This window comes from Furipterus horrens, unplaced genomic scaffold (assembly GCF_987537825.1).
Source record: "Furipterus horrens unplaced genomic scaffold, mFurHor1.1.pri manual_scaffold_1, whole genome shotgun sequence".
Taxonomy (NCBI): Eukaryota; Metazoa; Chordata; class Mammalia; order Chiroptera; family Furipteridae; genus Furipterus; species Furipterus horrens.
This window is the reverse complement of record NW_028327171.1, coordinates 204,961,178-204,975,959: the sequence shown is the minus strand read 5'-3', so window position 1 is coordinate 204,975,959 and position 14,782 is coordinate 204,961,178. Positions and strand designations below refer to the sequence as shown.

Below are 14,782 nucleotides of genomic sequence, written 5' to 3'. Positions count from 1 at the left end.
AGCTATTTGTGAGGCAGCGATTTCCACGCTGCGTCCCACGACAAGTGCTGCTGGCTGAGGACTGGTGCCCGTGGGTCAGGCGTCCTCCTCGAGCCCATCGGGGGGGAAGAGCAGGACAGGGGACAGGGTCTCACAGTACAGACAGGGCCGCTCCTGTTAGAAGAGGCAGAAGAACCATAGGCCTCACGAGGGACGCACCTAAATACACCTGTGACATCCAGAATGGTAACAGCTTTATTGATACCTGAGAAAAAGTGCAGGAGAAACATTCCTACTGACCACTTAGCCTGTCCCCTCGGGCCAGATCGTCCAGAGGCCAGACCCTTTCTCTCACCCATCCGGAGCCGTGGGTCATTTGGGACCTCACTGGCCAGCACCCAAAGGCTGGAGAAGCCCACAGCCAGGGTGTGGAGGGAGAACGTCTGTAGCCATGGCTCCGGGGTCAGGCTGGGGCCAGCACGGAGGCTTCACTGGTCCAGGTCGAGAGCCTCCTGGGTCACAGTTCGGAGTCCGATGGAAAACAGCTGCTCCCAGGGCTCCCGGATCCAGGCCAGCAGGGCGACCAGCTGCTCCGGACACACAGCACGGAGCATCCAAGAACTCTCCAGTCGGGACACCTGGCAGACCAGGAGCGGTGAGGTGAGACTCACAGAGGGGCCGCACCGGAGGCGAGGAGGGGAGGCGGCGGGGGTGGGTGGGGGGGTACCCACTGTCCCTCCTCACTCGCAGCCTCTTCCCTCCCCCAAGCCTATGTCACTCCCTATAAAGATCCTGACTTATTAAATAGAACTCAATCGACACTTGCTGAAGGCCCCCAAAGGGCTTTCACATTTACTATCTTATTTCTTTAATCTTCCCTGCTTCCCAGAATGTAAGTGCTGGAGTCAGCTCCAAGGAATTGCTTGGGGTTCAGTTCCTGGCTCTACTGGTGACCTGGGCAAGTTGCTTAACATCCCCAAACCTCAGTTTCCTCATCTGTAATAGGAGGTGCAGGTTGTAAAAAGCAAATGGCTGGCAGAAGGGCCCAATCAATGAGCCTGAAGCAGCGGCAGCCGCAGGCTGCTTCACTCAAGGTCACCTAGCTACCACAAGGTTGGGCTCCAAGTTCAGGGTGTTTCCACTGCTCACAGCTGCCCCCATTACTTGCTACTGGCCAAACCAGTGAGCCTCGCAGGTCCTTGCACCCAACTTCTCTGTTCTCCCCACCATGGCTGTCCATGGCAAGTTCCATACGCCCCCAATTCCTAGCCTTCCTAGACCCATTTCCCACACTCCCAACCACCTCTGCCCCCATCTCTCTCTCCCTCTCTCTCACATGCATAGTCGCATGCACACACACCTCGTCGTAGAAAACCAGCCGCAGGTCCTCCGGGGCCGTGCGATAGAGCAGCACTGAGCTCAAGCTGCTCAGTGGCTGCTGCTCCCTGACGCAGAAGGAAGGGCCTGGCCTTGAGAGCAGGGCCTTCTCAGAGCCTTCACCAGATGCCACTGGAAGAGGGGGCTCTGTCTGGGACCCTACAAGGTCCTCATCTAACAGGTACAAGGTGGACAGTGTCAGCAACAGCGACACAGGACACATAGCGGGGCCTGGAATAAAACAGAGTGGGAGGCCATGGAGAAGCCCAGACCCCCATGGCAGAGCCCCCGTGCCCTTGGGAGAAGAGGAGCGAGCCACGCTGAGATGGCCACAGAGCAGCTGGGCCTCTGGGGGCTAAGGCCCTCCCTTTTCCAAACTCCAGGGACCTCTAGCCTCCTAAACCTCGGAGGCCCAAGACAAAGGGAACCTGCCCCACCCCCTACCCAACTCAGAAAGGAGGATCCACTCTCGCCTTCCCCAACAGGATGAGGCAGAGCAGACCCAGCCAACCTGCTCTACTTCACAGAGAGCCTGGGCACCAGAGCAAAGGTTTCTGGGCACCTCCCCGCCCTACCCAGAGAGACCAGGAACACTGAGGGGGTCGTGTGGGTATGCCCATGAGTGACAGGAAGTCCAGATTCCCAGAACTGAGAATTGCAACAAGGACATACAGAAGCACTGGTGGCCAGGCCAGTGGCCTGAGAAGATGGGGTACAGAGGCCTCACCTTCAACCAGGAACACCTGAAGATAGAAGAACGGGGAAGGCTCCGAGGAAGAGTCTCTTTTCAGCAGTGGCCTGGGGGAAAGGAGGCGGCCCCGGGAAAGAGTGGTCAGCTAGGGGAGGGAAGTACCAGGAGGGCCAGAGCAGGGAGGAAGGACCAGGCCTGTGGGCCTGAGGACTGTGGCTGGGCCCCAACCCCAGCCCTGTGCTTCTATTGACTTACCAGAGCCGGTGCTTTGGGGTCACCTCCTCCTCCACGGTACTAACGTTGCCCCTCCGGGCTGGAGGCAGAGACTGCAAGACATCTGGACAGAGAGGGAGCCCTCATGACTCCAGCTCTGCCATCCCAACCACGCTGCCTCGCAACAAACACGTTCCCACTCTCCCCTTCGACTTCAGGAACTTCTCTGAGGGTCAAGTCTCATTACCTGCCTGTCTCAACCGTGGGCACCACACGTGGAACCTGTGAACCCCTGCAACCCCTACCCTGTTCCTCCACCCCACTGCTTCTCCCCTTCCTCTCTCACCAGTGAGCTCCTCTAGGAAGGCTCGGCAATGCCTGGCATCCCGGGGCAGCAGGACACAGCTGCTCGCCCCAGCTGCCCACTCCAGTCGCAGGCTCTGTCCTGCCAGGCCCAGCTCCACACGACTCAGATCCTGCAGGCCAATGTCCAGGGCTGGCTGCAGCCAGCTAGCTGGAGGCCCACTGCGGAGAGAAAAGGGGCAGAGTGGCGGGAAAGAGGAAAAGTAGAGTGAAGCCCACAAGGGAACCCTGACCCTTCCCTGGCCATGGTCCCACTCACTCACCAGATGTCCCCTGCCACCTTCAACACATAAAGCCTGTGGTCAGACACAACCACGAGACAAAGACTCTCCCCAGAGTGGCCTGCAAACTGCAGAGGAACCTAAGGGGAAGAGGAAATTGATGAGAAACAGAGGACTAGGGAGGCAGCTGCCAGGCTGAGGGCCAAGTTACTGCGATGGCACCTTTGGCCTGCCCCGCCCCGGCTCCTCCGCCATTCTCCCCGTCCCACATGCCCTGCCTGCACTCAGACCACAGCAGGTTCTTAGCAGGTCCCCCTGCCTGTCCCCGCATCCCCTCCAATCCACCTGTCATACTCTGCCAGACTGGCCGTGCTAAAACACAAAACTGATTGCCACTCCCCTGCTTCCAGTCCTTCAGTGGCTCCTGTGGCCCTTGGGATCAAGTCCAAACTCCTTGGCAGACACACGAGGCTGCTCCTGAACTGGCCCCTGCCTGCCTGTTCAGATTCCTCTTGGGACACTTCCTTCCTTACCCCCACACCCATTCGGGCTGCACCCATCACAGGCAGGCCTCCCCACTAGGACTCCCTCAACCTCCACGCACCTGCTGCTTCCTTTCCCTAAAACACCTTTCCTCCCTCCTCTGCAACTCATCCTTCAGGCCCTGGCTTAGCCATCTCCTCCCCAGGAAGGGGCAGCTTCCCTGGCCCACTCGGGTGGCATCAGATGCCCCTCTAGGGCCTTAGCCTGACTCTAGCACTTTCCTATCACTTGACCACTGTCTGTTCCTCACACCAGGATATAAGACGAGGGCAAGACTGATATACTCTAGATCCTTGGTGTCTAGCACATGCTCTACAGAGAGGGCCCAATAACACCCTGTATTCACAGTAATGATGGGAGGTCCCACTGACTGAAGGCAGGTGCTATGCTCGGCAGTTTACAGATATGAGCTCTCACTGATGCTACCACACTCTGAAAGGTACGTGTTATTCCCCTTATGGAGGGGCAGCAACTGAGACTCAAACGTCAAGGAACGTGTCCACAGACACCCAGCAAGTAGCTGCTGGAGCTGAAACTGGAAGCCAGACCTGGTGGTTCTGGAGTGAGAGCTCCGACACAGTGGCTGTGACGGAAACCAGCAGGCCCCCTGGTCGGTTAGGGGCACGAGGCAGGGCCCGGCTGGCACAGACCTTGATGCAACACTGGAACTCCTCCTCGGCACTGAACACCTCAACATCCAGGAAGAGCCGGAGTCGGTGGTCCACAGTGCGCAGATGACAGCGCTCAGGGGCTGGGGACAAGCGACGGACCATCAGTCTGCCCCAGCTGCTCAGCTGCACCTCACCTCACCCCTTTAGTGCTCCTTCCCTCCCCCAAACACCGGCCCTGTCTCGCTTTGCCTATACTCACGGGGACCGAGGCTCCACTTGTGGTAGTCGTGGGGCACCAGTGTCTGAGACGGGGCACTGTTGGCCCTGGCGCCGCGGTCACGGTCACCAGGGGGGTCACGGACAGTGCCGGGAGACTGTGAGGATGCTGGCAACTGCTCTGCCTGTCTCTGCTCCCTGCTGGGGGCTCCCATGGACCGAGCCAGGAGAACCACATGGTCACTGCCACAGTCTGGACACACAGCAGGAGATTCTGGAGGGAGGGGTGGGCACAGTCCCTGTGAACCCCAAACAGCACCACCACCCCCTGCCATGCTCACCGCTCCCCACCCCCTCTCAGACCCACCTGGGCCCACACCTACAGCTGCATATGCTACCCACTGCTCGGCAGCACCTGCCCCCCGCTGCAGGCCCGGCTGCTGACCAGTCACTCCCGGACCTGTGGCCCACAGCTCCTCCTCAGAAAAGTCCCCACCGCCTCACTTCAGGCCTTCTCAGAAAGAGCCAGACTCAACCCCGTCCCCTCCCACAGCCTGGGGCTGGTTGTGGACTTTGATGCTCTACCAACGTCTAAGGCCCCAAATCAACAGAGTGGGAAGGGAGGGTTCCAGACACGGGTCTAATTCCAGGCCCCATCCCTTAAAGGCCAGCATCTAAGCAATTATGACAAGTCACCTAAGCTCCCCATGCCTGCTGCCTCCTCTGTAAAATGGGGGTGATGACAGTCCAATCTTAGAGGGTTGTCAGGATGCATGAACGTCATCAGGTCAAGGACCCAGGACAGGGACCACCACCAAGAGAGGAAACATTCTTTGAGCGGCTACAATGTGCCAGGCACTTGCTAGACCCCTGGACAACAGCATCAGAACTCTCCCTCCCATCTTGCAAACAAGGACACCAAAGGTCAAACAACCCATGTGCTCCTCCCAAGACCACGTAGTTGAAGACCTTTGTTTCGAGCCCCGCCCTGTGCCTGCTGCCTTTCTGTGACATTTAAATCTCCTACCAGCACTCTGGGGCAAGTTCATTCTCATCTTTGTTCAGACGAGGTAACTGAGACTCACGCAGGAATGTTCACTAATGACGCCTCCACTGAAGGGCCCGCAGGGGCCATACCACCCCGTGGAGTACAGAGAGAGTCTAGGAGGAGATGGGGCTATTTCCACCACTCGCATTGCCCTGCTGGGCCTCTGCTGCCTGCCACCTCCTGGGGGGTTCAGGGAGGGAATCAGAGAGGGGTCCATTTTCCAAATAAAATTAAAACCCCTGCTCTAGCTACTGCCAAGAAGAGGGAAGTAATAAAAATCATGTATTTCAACACAAAAGTTATCAAGAATATCTATCTCTTTGACTGGTCTACAGTGGAAATTTTTTTTGTCTTAAAGAACAGAATGTGAAGAGATACCACAAGGCACGACTTGGTATCTAGTGGCTTCCAAGGTCAGTCAGGAAGAACAACCAAAGCTAGCTCCCGAAGCATCGTAATCAACAGCCAAACATGCTCAGATGGCAGCACAAGAACCCAACAGGGCACTGAGGGCACATTAGGTTTCATGTAGTTTCTGAAACATTAGCCCTACAAAGGGGGAAAGGCTTCAAGTTATGAAAAAATAATGAGGATGTTTAAACAGTTACAGTGATTGTATTTCCTGAATTTTAGAGGGGAAACCAAGGATATAATTTCTTCTTCTACTCTTCTCATAAATGTAGCAGGCAGGCAGTTTTATTTTCCCTCCAGGCACAAAGTCGGTCTCCCCTCCTCTCTTCCCTGGGGGTCCCCTTCCACACTCCCTCCCTCCCTCGAAGCCATTTTCTCTGAAATGGCAGGAGGTTCGTGGGCACAGAGGCCAAGGGCAGAGCTTGTACCTGTATTTCGGAACAGAGGCCTCCAGCCTTCCACACTGTCCAGTCCCAACCTGGTCTTCCCCGGCTTGAAATCGTGGCCACAGCGTAGACACTGGAGTCTGTCCCCTCGCTGGTCCCTTGCCTCCCCAAGCCGATGCTGAGTCTTGGTGGCTGCTGGGGTCAACACAGCAAGCAGCTCCTGAAACAGGATGGGCCGGACACAGCTGTGAGCAGGAGGACCCCGGCCCTCAGCCTTCCAATCTCCCAGCGGCCTCCTGAACCCCATCACCTGGGCAGCGGCCTGGGCGTCAGCCTCCAGCACCAAATAGCGACGCAACCGCCTGTCCGGGCAAATGTAAGAGAAGCGCAGAGCGAGGACAGGGGCCCTGGGCGGCGGCTCTGAGCCCTGCAAGGGAAGCGGGGACCAGGAAAAAACAGCAGAGGGATTCGGGTTATATTGAGAGCACAGAGGGAAACAACAGCTCTGGGTGCCATTAAAACGCTTTGCTAACATCCTTGCTCTGGCCCAGAAACTCTACCCCTGCCCCTGCGCCCCAACCCCGCTGAGGTCGCCTTTGCTCCCCCAGCTACCTCCTCGGCGCCAGTGGGAGATCATGAGGACTCAGGGCCCAGTGCTGGGCACCCAAGATCCATATTGTCAGAGCTGACACCTGCAAAACGCCCAGCACCCCTTCCAGAACCCACACCCACTCACATCGGACTGTGGCTCCCTCTGGGCTTGAGCCTCAGGCTCTATCTCAGCTGCCTCCAGACTCTGGAGCTCCAGCCGTTCCAGGGTTTGAGCTGCTTGGAGTTCCACCTCCCACAGGTGGCCCGTCGTAACCCGGAGAAAGCGCTCCCTGCCCCGCATACCCCGAGGCCCGTCCAGGGGACACACCAATATGGGGCGACAGATCTCCACTGAGGAGAAAGCAAGAGGGGGGCCCTGTAAGAAGGGAAAAGGACCAAGACTCTGCCCTCCCACAGGCTGGCCCTCCATCCACAAGGGGTCAGCCACCCCGCACCTGGGTTTTCTCCTAGCCCTCCCAAACACACCACCATCGCAGCCACCAAGGGTTCACCTTCTGCTTCATCCTGCTCCCGCTCCTCCTCCTCCTCTTCCTCCTCCTCCTCCTCGTCCTCTTCTCCCTGCTCCTCCATCTCCTCTTCCTCCTGTGGCTCCGGCCCCACGCTGATCTCCTCTACCACTTCCTGTGGTGACTCCTTCTCTGGGGGTGGAAGGCCGGGCACAGTCTCCGGGCTCAGGATGTGTGAAGGTGGGGTGCTGAGGGCAGGGGTCTTGGAGGTAGCCAGGACAGGGACGCCAGAAGTCTCCAGGTGACTCCTATACTGCAGCCAGTCACAGCCAAACTGTTCCCGAAAGCTATTCATAAGTTCAAGTTCCCGATGTTGCTGCACAAACCGCTCTAGAAAGGGGTGTAGCCGGGCAGGGGTGTTACACAGCTTAGCCAGCCCATGCCCACACCACCACCCCCAACAGTCCCAGCCTGTCCTGTGAATGCTCCTCAGGATGAAGTAAGTCTGTGTAATGGGGCGGAGGTGAGGAAGGGGTTAGAAACAGGCTAAAGGCTTCCCCTCAGCAGCACGCCCCAAAGTGTGTTCTACGAACACTCTGGTCACATGTAATTCACAGCTGCGCATCATACGCTGCTTTGGGAGATCCGCCATACACAGCAGCACCATTAAGGGCCTGTGATGTCCCAAAAGGAGACACCTATTTGTTTAACCTAGCACCTCCCAAATGTATCTGGCCACAGAATCCCGTCGACATCCCACAAAATTAATGTTCCTTGTAAAACACCTTGGAAAGTGATGCCCAGGAGCAGTCTCTTCTCCTTTCTCTAAACTAAGAGGAAAGAGGAAAGACTAAGAGGCCCTCTACAATGTTCCATTCCACCAAAAGTGAAGTTCCTCCTAACTAGAAGACTGGGGAGTGCTGGGCTGGGGCACGGCAGGCTAGGGGGTAGGGCTGACTTACCAGCCGGGGAGGGGTCCAGAGTCCGGGGCTCTGGGTCCGTATCGCTGGGTTCCGAGATACTTGCTCGCCGCACACGAACTCGGCTCTGAGTTTGGGTAGAGGGATGATATTCTACAGAAGCCAGGCCTCCTACCCAACCTACCAAAAGCATCCCACCCACAAGCAAGGACAAAGCCTCACTATTGCAGCCTATCGACCCCAGGTTCCAGGCAGCCTAGGACTCTGTTTACCTTGAATTTACGAATCGGGGGCGGGGCCACAATGCCCCCGGAAGAGAGGCTGTCACTCAGGTCAGCACCACCTGAGGTTTCCGTGGTACTCCCCACTGGCCAGGACAGAGGTGGGGCCTCTGAGGATGTGGAGGTCTGGCGTGTGACAACAGGAAAGAGAAAGGGGTGAGGGCCAGAGGAGCACCTCTGCCCCACCCCAGCTAGCCAAGAGCCAGATCTCCTCGCCAGCTGACCAGGAAGACCCTTGCCCCGGAAACCCCATTTCCTTCAGCTAGCGTCCTCCCCCGCACCATCCTTCCAAATCAGTTCTTGCTATCCCACTCCCGCCACTGCCCATCACACTAACCTGAAAATCAATCAGTGACAAGACCTTCCCATCAAGGAGGAACTGAACAGAGATAAAAGAGGAGGGGCAGTGTTGGTGGTGGGGCACACACCCTGGGGGGGCCCCAAGCCGGGGTGGGAGCCCTCCTAGGTCTGTAAGGACCACCAGGCCCAGGAGGAATTACCAACATAATAAGCAAGAATAAGCAAGGGGTCCAGGGAGTGAGAAAAGGCAAGAGGTGTGCGGGTGAGCGAGGGACCGGGCAGGAAAGGCACAGCAGAGCGCATGTGGGAAGATCACTCACACCAGAAGCAGCATCCCTGGCTCGGGGTGACAAGTACTGGGCAGTGGCCACGCGGTGTGTAGGGTGGAACCACAAAGGGTTTCCCTCCAGGTAGAGCTGAGGGGCAAAAAGGAGACTGAGGTGAGCCTTGAGCCTCCCTGTGGGAAGGAGGGCACTGACCACACCAGCATGGGAAGGAAGGAGGGGCAAAGCTGGCATCCAGGGCTTTGGAGCACCCAAGTCCCACCTTGCGGAGCTCCGCCAGCAACCACAAGGGTGAGAGCACCTTGTGTTCTTCCAACAGGTTGTATGCTACATCTAGGTGCTGCAGGTTTCTCAGCTGCTCTAGGCCTGGGGCAAAGGCAAGGAAAGAGGAGAGGCACATGAGAGGGGGGAGGAGGGGGTGGGAAGTAGGGCTGCGGGGTGTAGAGCACGCTGGGGGTGGGTGCAATGAAAGGACAATCCCCCGCACCTCAGACCTGCACTGAGCGTGTGCGAGGCTTTGGAGGCACACGGTGGCCAGGCCCCCTTGCCGCCCTGAGTCTCACACCGCCCTGATGTCCTCCATGCTTGCCCTCCCCTCCCCTACGCCCTACCACCACCACACCCCTCCCCCACTCACCATGCAGGCCCTGGAGCTCATTGCCCCGAAGTATCAGGGTTCCCAGAGCAGCCCCTGAGGGTCCCATTGTCGGCACCGAACACAGGTGGTTATAGGAGACATCCAGATGGCAGAGCTCAGACAAGTCCTGGGAGGAAGTGGGGGTGACAAAGATTCTCTCCTTGGCAAACTCTAGCCAGGCTCCTCGGAGCCCTCTTCTCCACTAGGCCTCAACCTTGGTCTACAAAAACTGCAGACTCTCAGTACAAACAATCTAACTACTCATCCACTCCCCCACATTAAAAGACTTGAACAAATTCTAGCATAATTTCTGATAGCTCAAGCCCACATCCCTAGGATGACATCTCCAGCCCCCTTACATTCCTGCCTAGAAAACCTCAAGGCTGCCAGAGAACCGAGTTTGTACCAGCCAACAGCACCTAAAGACGGGGCCCTTATCTCTCGGCTTCTGCGGGAGGGTAGGAGCCTCACTTTGGCAAGTGCCAGTTAGCAAAGCCAGGCAGGTGGGTTTCACACATACCAATGTCCCCTTCCTGCTTGTAAATTTCCACCTCCCTGACTTCAGAGGAACCTGACTACCATCCGGTCAAGGTGAAAATCTGCTCAAGCCTCCGCTGGTCCCCCTCCCCACTCCCTCACTCTTACTTCAACATGTCCAATTACCTCTGCACAAAGTGAACTTGAGTTCAGTTCATGCTGAACAGTTTCTTACTGATTAAAACAGCTTTACTACTGGCCCTGGCCAAATAATTCAGTTGATTAGAGCATCATCCTGATACGCCAAGATTGAGGGTTCAATCCCCCATCAGGGAACATACAAGAATCAATCAATGAATGCATAAATCAGTGGAACAACAAATCAATGTTTCTCTCTCTCTCCCCCTTCCCGCCCTCTTTCTCTATCTCTTAAATCAATAAATTTTAAAAATAAAAGTATAACTATTGATTAAACATCATAATAGTTTATTACTTAACAAAATACTACAATAGTTTATTATTAAAATCTGTTCTTACCACTTTAACTAGTGTGCAGCTTTGTTTACCTTCAACAGCGAGACAAGGGAGAGGGGTTCTTCCCCATTGTCATAAGAGCTACCCTTTTCTGGGCTAGGCACTGGGCAACGTAACATCAGATACTCCTCGTAATCATCTTAATACTATAAAAGTTAGCACCCCTATTATTTCCACTCTACTGGTGAAGAACCCAAGAGGTTAACTAATTTGTCCTAAGTCACACAGGGGTTAGGAGCTGAGATTTGAAAACTGACTTGTCCTATGCAGAACCTGAGCCCCCAGCAGCACTGCCTTACAGGATATAGCTCTGCTCGGTGGGCAAGAGCACAGGGGAACAAAACCGGGTCCCAAGAGGGGGTCCGAGCAGAATGATCACAGGTCCGCGTGGCGCCAGCCCCGTGCCAGCCACTCACACTCACCGTCAGGAAGCCCTTGCAGTCCTGGAGTTGATTGTGGCTCAGGTTCAAGAAGCGCAGAGCGGACAAGAGACGCTGTGGAGGGATGAGAAGAGGAAACGGAGGATCAGACACCCCCAGGCAGCCAGTTGCCACCCCCCACCCCCTACCCCGCGCCGGGCCCATCCCTGTCCTTCCCCAAAGCCCTTCCCTCTGAGGCACTCACCAGGGAGCTGTCTAAGGCAGTCAGTGTGTTGTAGCTGAAGTCGGCAGAGAGCAGAGACAGCCAGGGCAGGGCAGAGCAGAGGTCGCCGCCGCACGCTGAGAGGAGCTCCTGAGACAAGGTCCTCAGTCACCTCCACTCTCCCCGCCGTCCCACACCAAGGCCTCACTCTATGGCCCAGCCATTCATTCATTCTTTATATGCTGAGCGCAGTCTGAATACAGACTTACAGAGAGCCAAGGGCCCTACCCCCAAAGTTAGGTGACAAAGAGAAGAATACTTGATACAATATGGTAAATGTGATTATAAATATATGGACAGGTACACAATGTTGTGGGAGCACACAGCCGAGGGAGCAAGCACACTGTCCAGAGGGAGGCAGGAGGCAGAGAAGGCTGCCGAGAAGGGGGAATGTCAGAGTTTGGTCCTCTACATCCCTCAGGACAAAGCATCTGGGCCCCACACCCCCCATCCTCCTTACCTTTAATGTCTGGATGCTCCTGCTGCAAATCAGGGTCTCCAGCTGGGAATAGATGCCACGGAGGCCATGAAGATAGTGGACAGGGACACCTCGGAGCTGTGGCAAAGGAAGGAGACAAGGGGAACAGATGACAAAGCCAACTGTGGTTCAGGGAAGCATTAAATGGAAAAGAGAGTAGATGCCACATTACTGCAGAGCGACGGAGGCCACCAAGAGAGGCCACCTCTCTTCCATACTCAAAAGGCTGCCTCAAGCTGGGGTGCAGCAACATCCCCTAATGCCCCATACCTCCAGCTGCCGAAGGGACTTGAAGGCAGAAATCTTGATGGGCCCTGGGAGGCCAGGACCAGGGACATGGATCAGCTAAAAAAAAAAACAACAACATTCAAGTCGGTGAGGTCGGGCACATCTTTTCCTCGGCCTCTCTTTCTTAGCATAGTCACCTGCAGCTCTCACCCCTTCTGGGTCTGGGCCCTGCAGACTCCTTGCACCCACGCTACCTCCCCCCGCCCCACCTCCACTAGTCTCCTGCGCTTTTCAGACACCCTACCCCATTCCCGCCCCAGAACCTTGAGTGACAGCGTTTTCTGCAGCACATCGAAGAGGAACTGAAGCTGGAGGATGACAGGGGAGTCGGTGGGGTGGGAGGGCAGAGCCACAAAGCCTGACTGGCCAGGGCCCCACGATCCCAGGTATAGCTCAAATACGTGGTTCAGCTGCTGCAGTGTGGCAGTGAGCAGGCTCAGGGTGCTACTGCCAGACAGGACCACATCCCCTGCAGGGAGAGGGGTGGACAGAAAGGAAGACATAAGGAAAGGGTCTTTCCCTTTATTCTGAGACTTTAGGATCCCAGGATATACCCACTCCAATCTATATTGCAGATGCTCCACTACAGGATCAAATTTTCTATCTTCTCCCTACTTAAAGGCCTTCAACAGCTCCTCTCTCTCCAAACAGAGTCCTAGCTCTTCGGCACAGCACATGAGATTGCTTTACGACATGCCTCCAACTTTTCTAAATTTTCTTTTCCCTTCTGCTCATAAGAGCCTGGTCAACTCACATGGCTGGAAATAGTCAACTTGGTTCTCAGCTCCCTCATTTCTGACACCTCCCCGTCACTCTGCCCAACTTGGTGCTTCCAGACAGCTTTCTCAATACATAGCACTTCTCACTATGGTCACTCATGTTACATAAAAGTTAACTGAATGTGTTACTTTTGTTTCAGGTTGCAAAAGTAACAAGTCCACTTACAGAAACTCTCGAACAATACTACAATGCATGTCCTACAATAACCGCTCATGACAGCACTAAGGCATTGCTCTCTCTGTTAAAACTGCTTCCTCCAACAAGACTGTCATCCCACGGGACAGCCTTTGGCATTCACCACTGCTCTGAAAAAAGTGCAGCTGCAAGGCAGGCGTGGAGAATTTTTTACCTTTTTTGAAAAAATAAGGGTAGAATCAAAGGATGTTGTAGCAAGAGTGCAAAGAGGTCCCCCTTCACTCAGTTTCCCCCAATGTTTACATTTTATAGAGTATAATATCAAAACCAGAAAACTGGCATTGGTACAATGTATATTTATAGTCCTATGCCATTTTGTCATATGTGTAGATTCCTAAAACCAACACCACAATCAAGATACCAAACTATTCCATTACCACAAAGATCTCCCTCCTGCTACCTCTTCATAGTGACTCACCCACACATATACCACCACCCCTCACCTCTGGAGCCAAGTCAGATTTTTACTGAATAAATTAACAAATCCCATAACCTGGCTTGAAGGATTTTCTATGTACCAGACACTCAGGATAGACACAGACATGGTTTGAGGACTCTTGCCACCCTGAAAGAGCCTCCAAGTCTAGAAGAGGTGATAAGAACTGTGCACAGTTAAAAGCACACGTCAGTTCTAAATGCTACAGAGATTTCACAGACACGGTCAGTGGGAATGCAGTGATGGAAGGCACCTAACATTAGTCGGGTAACATGTGCTAGACAACTCTGTTACTTCATTTAAACTTCACGAGAATCTCCTAAAGAGCACTATTAACCACCTTTTATGAATACAGAAACAGGGGCTCCAAGAAGTTAAGAATCTTGACAGAGATGACAGAGTTGGTAGGAAATTGCTACTTCTGCATGATCTCAAAGCCAAGGCTCTTCTAACACAACTAATGCCAACCACACGCTGAACAACAAGTGTGGCTCCACTGTGCCCAGGCACTGAGAGAAGAAATTCTAATAGATACCTAATTTGAGTGCTTACTATATATGCAAACACTGTACTAAATGCTTCACGTGAATTAGAATTAATCCCCACAACAAACTTTGAGTTAAGTACAATAATTACGCCATTTGGCTGGTAAGAAAAACAGGCTCAAAAAAAACTTTCAAAATTTAGCCAAGTATGAAAGAGAGTTGGGATTCCAACTCAGGTGGGTCTGACTTCGAATCCCGTGCTTTTAATTTATGCTATATTTAGGTCCTCGCCACACAACGACTATGACCAGTCCCTGCTCTCGAGGGGCTTATAGCCAAGTAACGATCCCTTTCCTGTGAGAGTATCAGAGAACGCGTGGAGGAAGTGGCAGTTAAGTCTGGCCTCGAAGGATGGGTAAGGTTTAGACTGTCAAAGACAAACGACACTGTAGGCAACGGCATCAGAGCGAACAAACCCCGGAGTAAAGAAATTAATTCACACGCACACCCTTGTGACCATAAACAGCTCTAACTGCATGACTCTTAAGGGGGCGTGTCTCTGGAAAGCAGAATGCACCCGGTCTCTACCCAACCCCAGCGAAACCGGAAGTCCACTCACCAGACTCCCTCAGCAACCCCGCGAGCTTCCACAATGGGGAGTCCCGGAGAGCGGTCGTCATGGCCACGGGGTGCTGGGGGTGGAGCCTATGGAAAGAGGAAGCGGAAGAGCCTCAGGTGGGAGGTAGTGCCAAATGGCCAGGTCTCCCCAAAACCTTGCAGGGAGGAAAAAAAGCAAGAAAGAGAGCGAGAAGGAGTCCTCCATGATGCCCTTTTGAGGAGCATAAGGCCTACTCAGTCAGCCTCACCCTCCTGTGCGACTCGCTCACCAGCCCTGCAGCCCGGCGCTATCAATGATAAACAGGAAGTC

At 54.7% G+C, this 14,782-nt stretch overlaps 1 protein-coding gene across 2 annotated transcripts; it reads right to left on the bottom strand.

The window, feature by feature from the left end:
- Positions 1–216: 216 nt before the first annotated feature.
- Positions 217–14,782, bottom strand: STK11IP (serine/threonine kinase 11 interacting protein). Of its 2 annotated transcripts, XM_090284518.1 has the most exons (25): positions 14,721–14,782; positions 14,474–14,559; positions 12,222–12,427; positions 11,941–12,015; positions 11,653–11,748; positions 11,175–11,282; positions 10,973–11,044; positions 9,540–9,666; positions 9,165–9,268; positions 8,939–9,034; positions 8,656–8,697; positions 8,310–8,444; positions 8,080–8,164; positions 7,163–7,507; positions 6,796–7,001; positions 6,370–6,486; positions 6,102–6,279; positions 4,258–4,488; positions 4,038–4,138; positions 2,887–2,984; positions 2,607–2,785; positions 2,303–2,384; positions 2,084–2,154; positions 1,340–1,587; positions 217–617 (listed from the first exon to the last, which is right to left on the bottom strand). In XM_090284518.1, exons 2-25 carry the CDS (start codon positions 14,532–14,534, stop codon positions 468–470), a joined length of 3,213 nt encoding a protein of 1,070 aa, XP_090140644.1. In that variant the 5' UTR covers positions 14,535–14,559; positions 14,721–14,782; the 3' UTR covers positions 217–467. The 2 variants fall into 2 exon arrangements, with proteins under 2 accessions (XP_090140644.1, XP_090140651.1); XM_090284525.1 differs by lacking the exon at positions 6,370–6,486.

Bases quoted from the DNA above. Each gene is read 5' to 3' on its own strand.
- STK11IP (XM_090284518.1), bottom strand. From the start codon at position 14,534: ATGACGACCGCTCTCCGGGACTCCCCATTGTGGAAGCTCGCGGGGTTG. The intron at 12,016-12,221 runs GTTCTGGGGCGG...TTTTTTTTTTAG, and splicing joins AGAAAACGCTGTCACTCAAG to CTGATCCATGTCCCTGGTCC. The intron at 2,985-4,037 runs GTCTGTGCCAGC...TCTTCCCCTTAG, and splicing joins AGTTCCAGTGTTGCATCAAG to GTTCCTCTGCAGTTTGCAGG.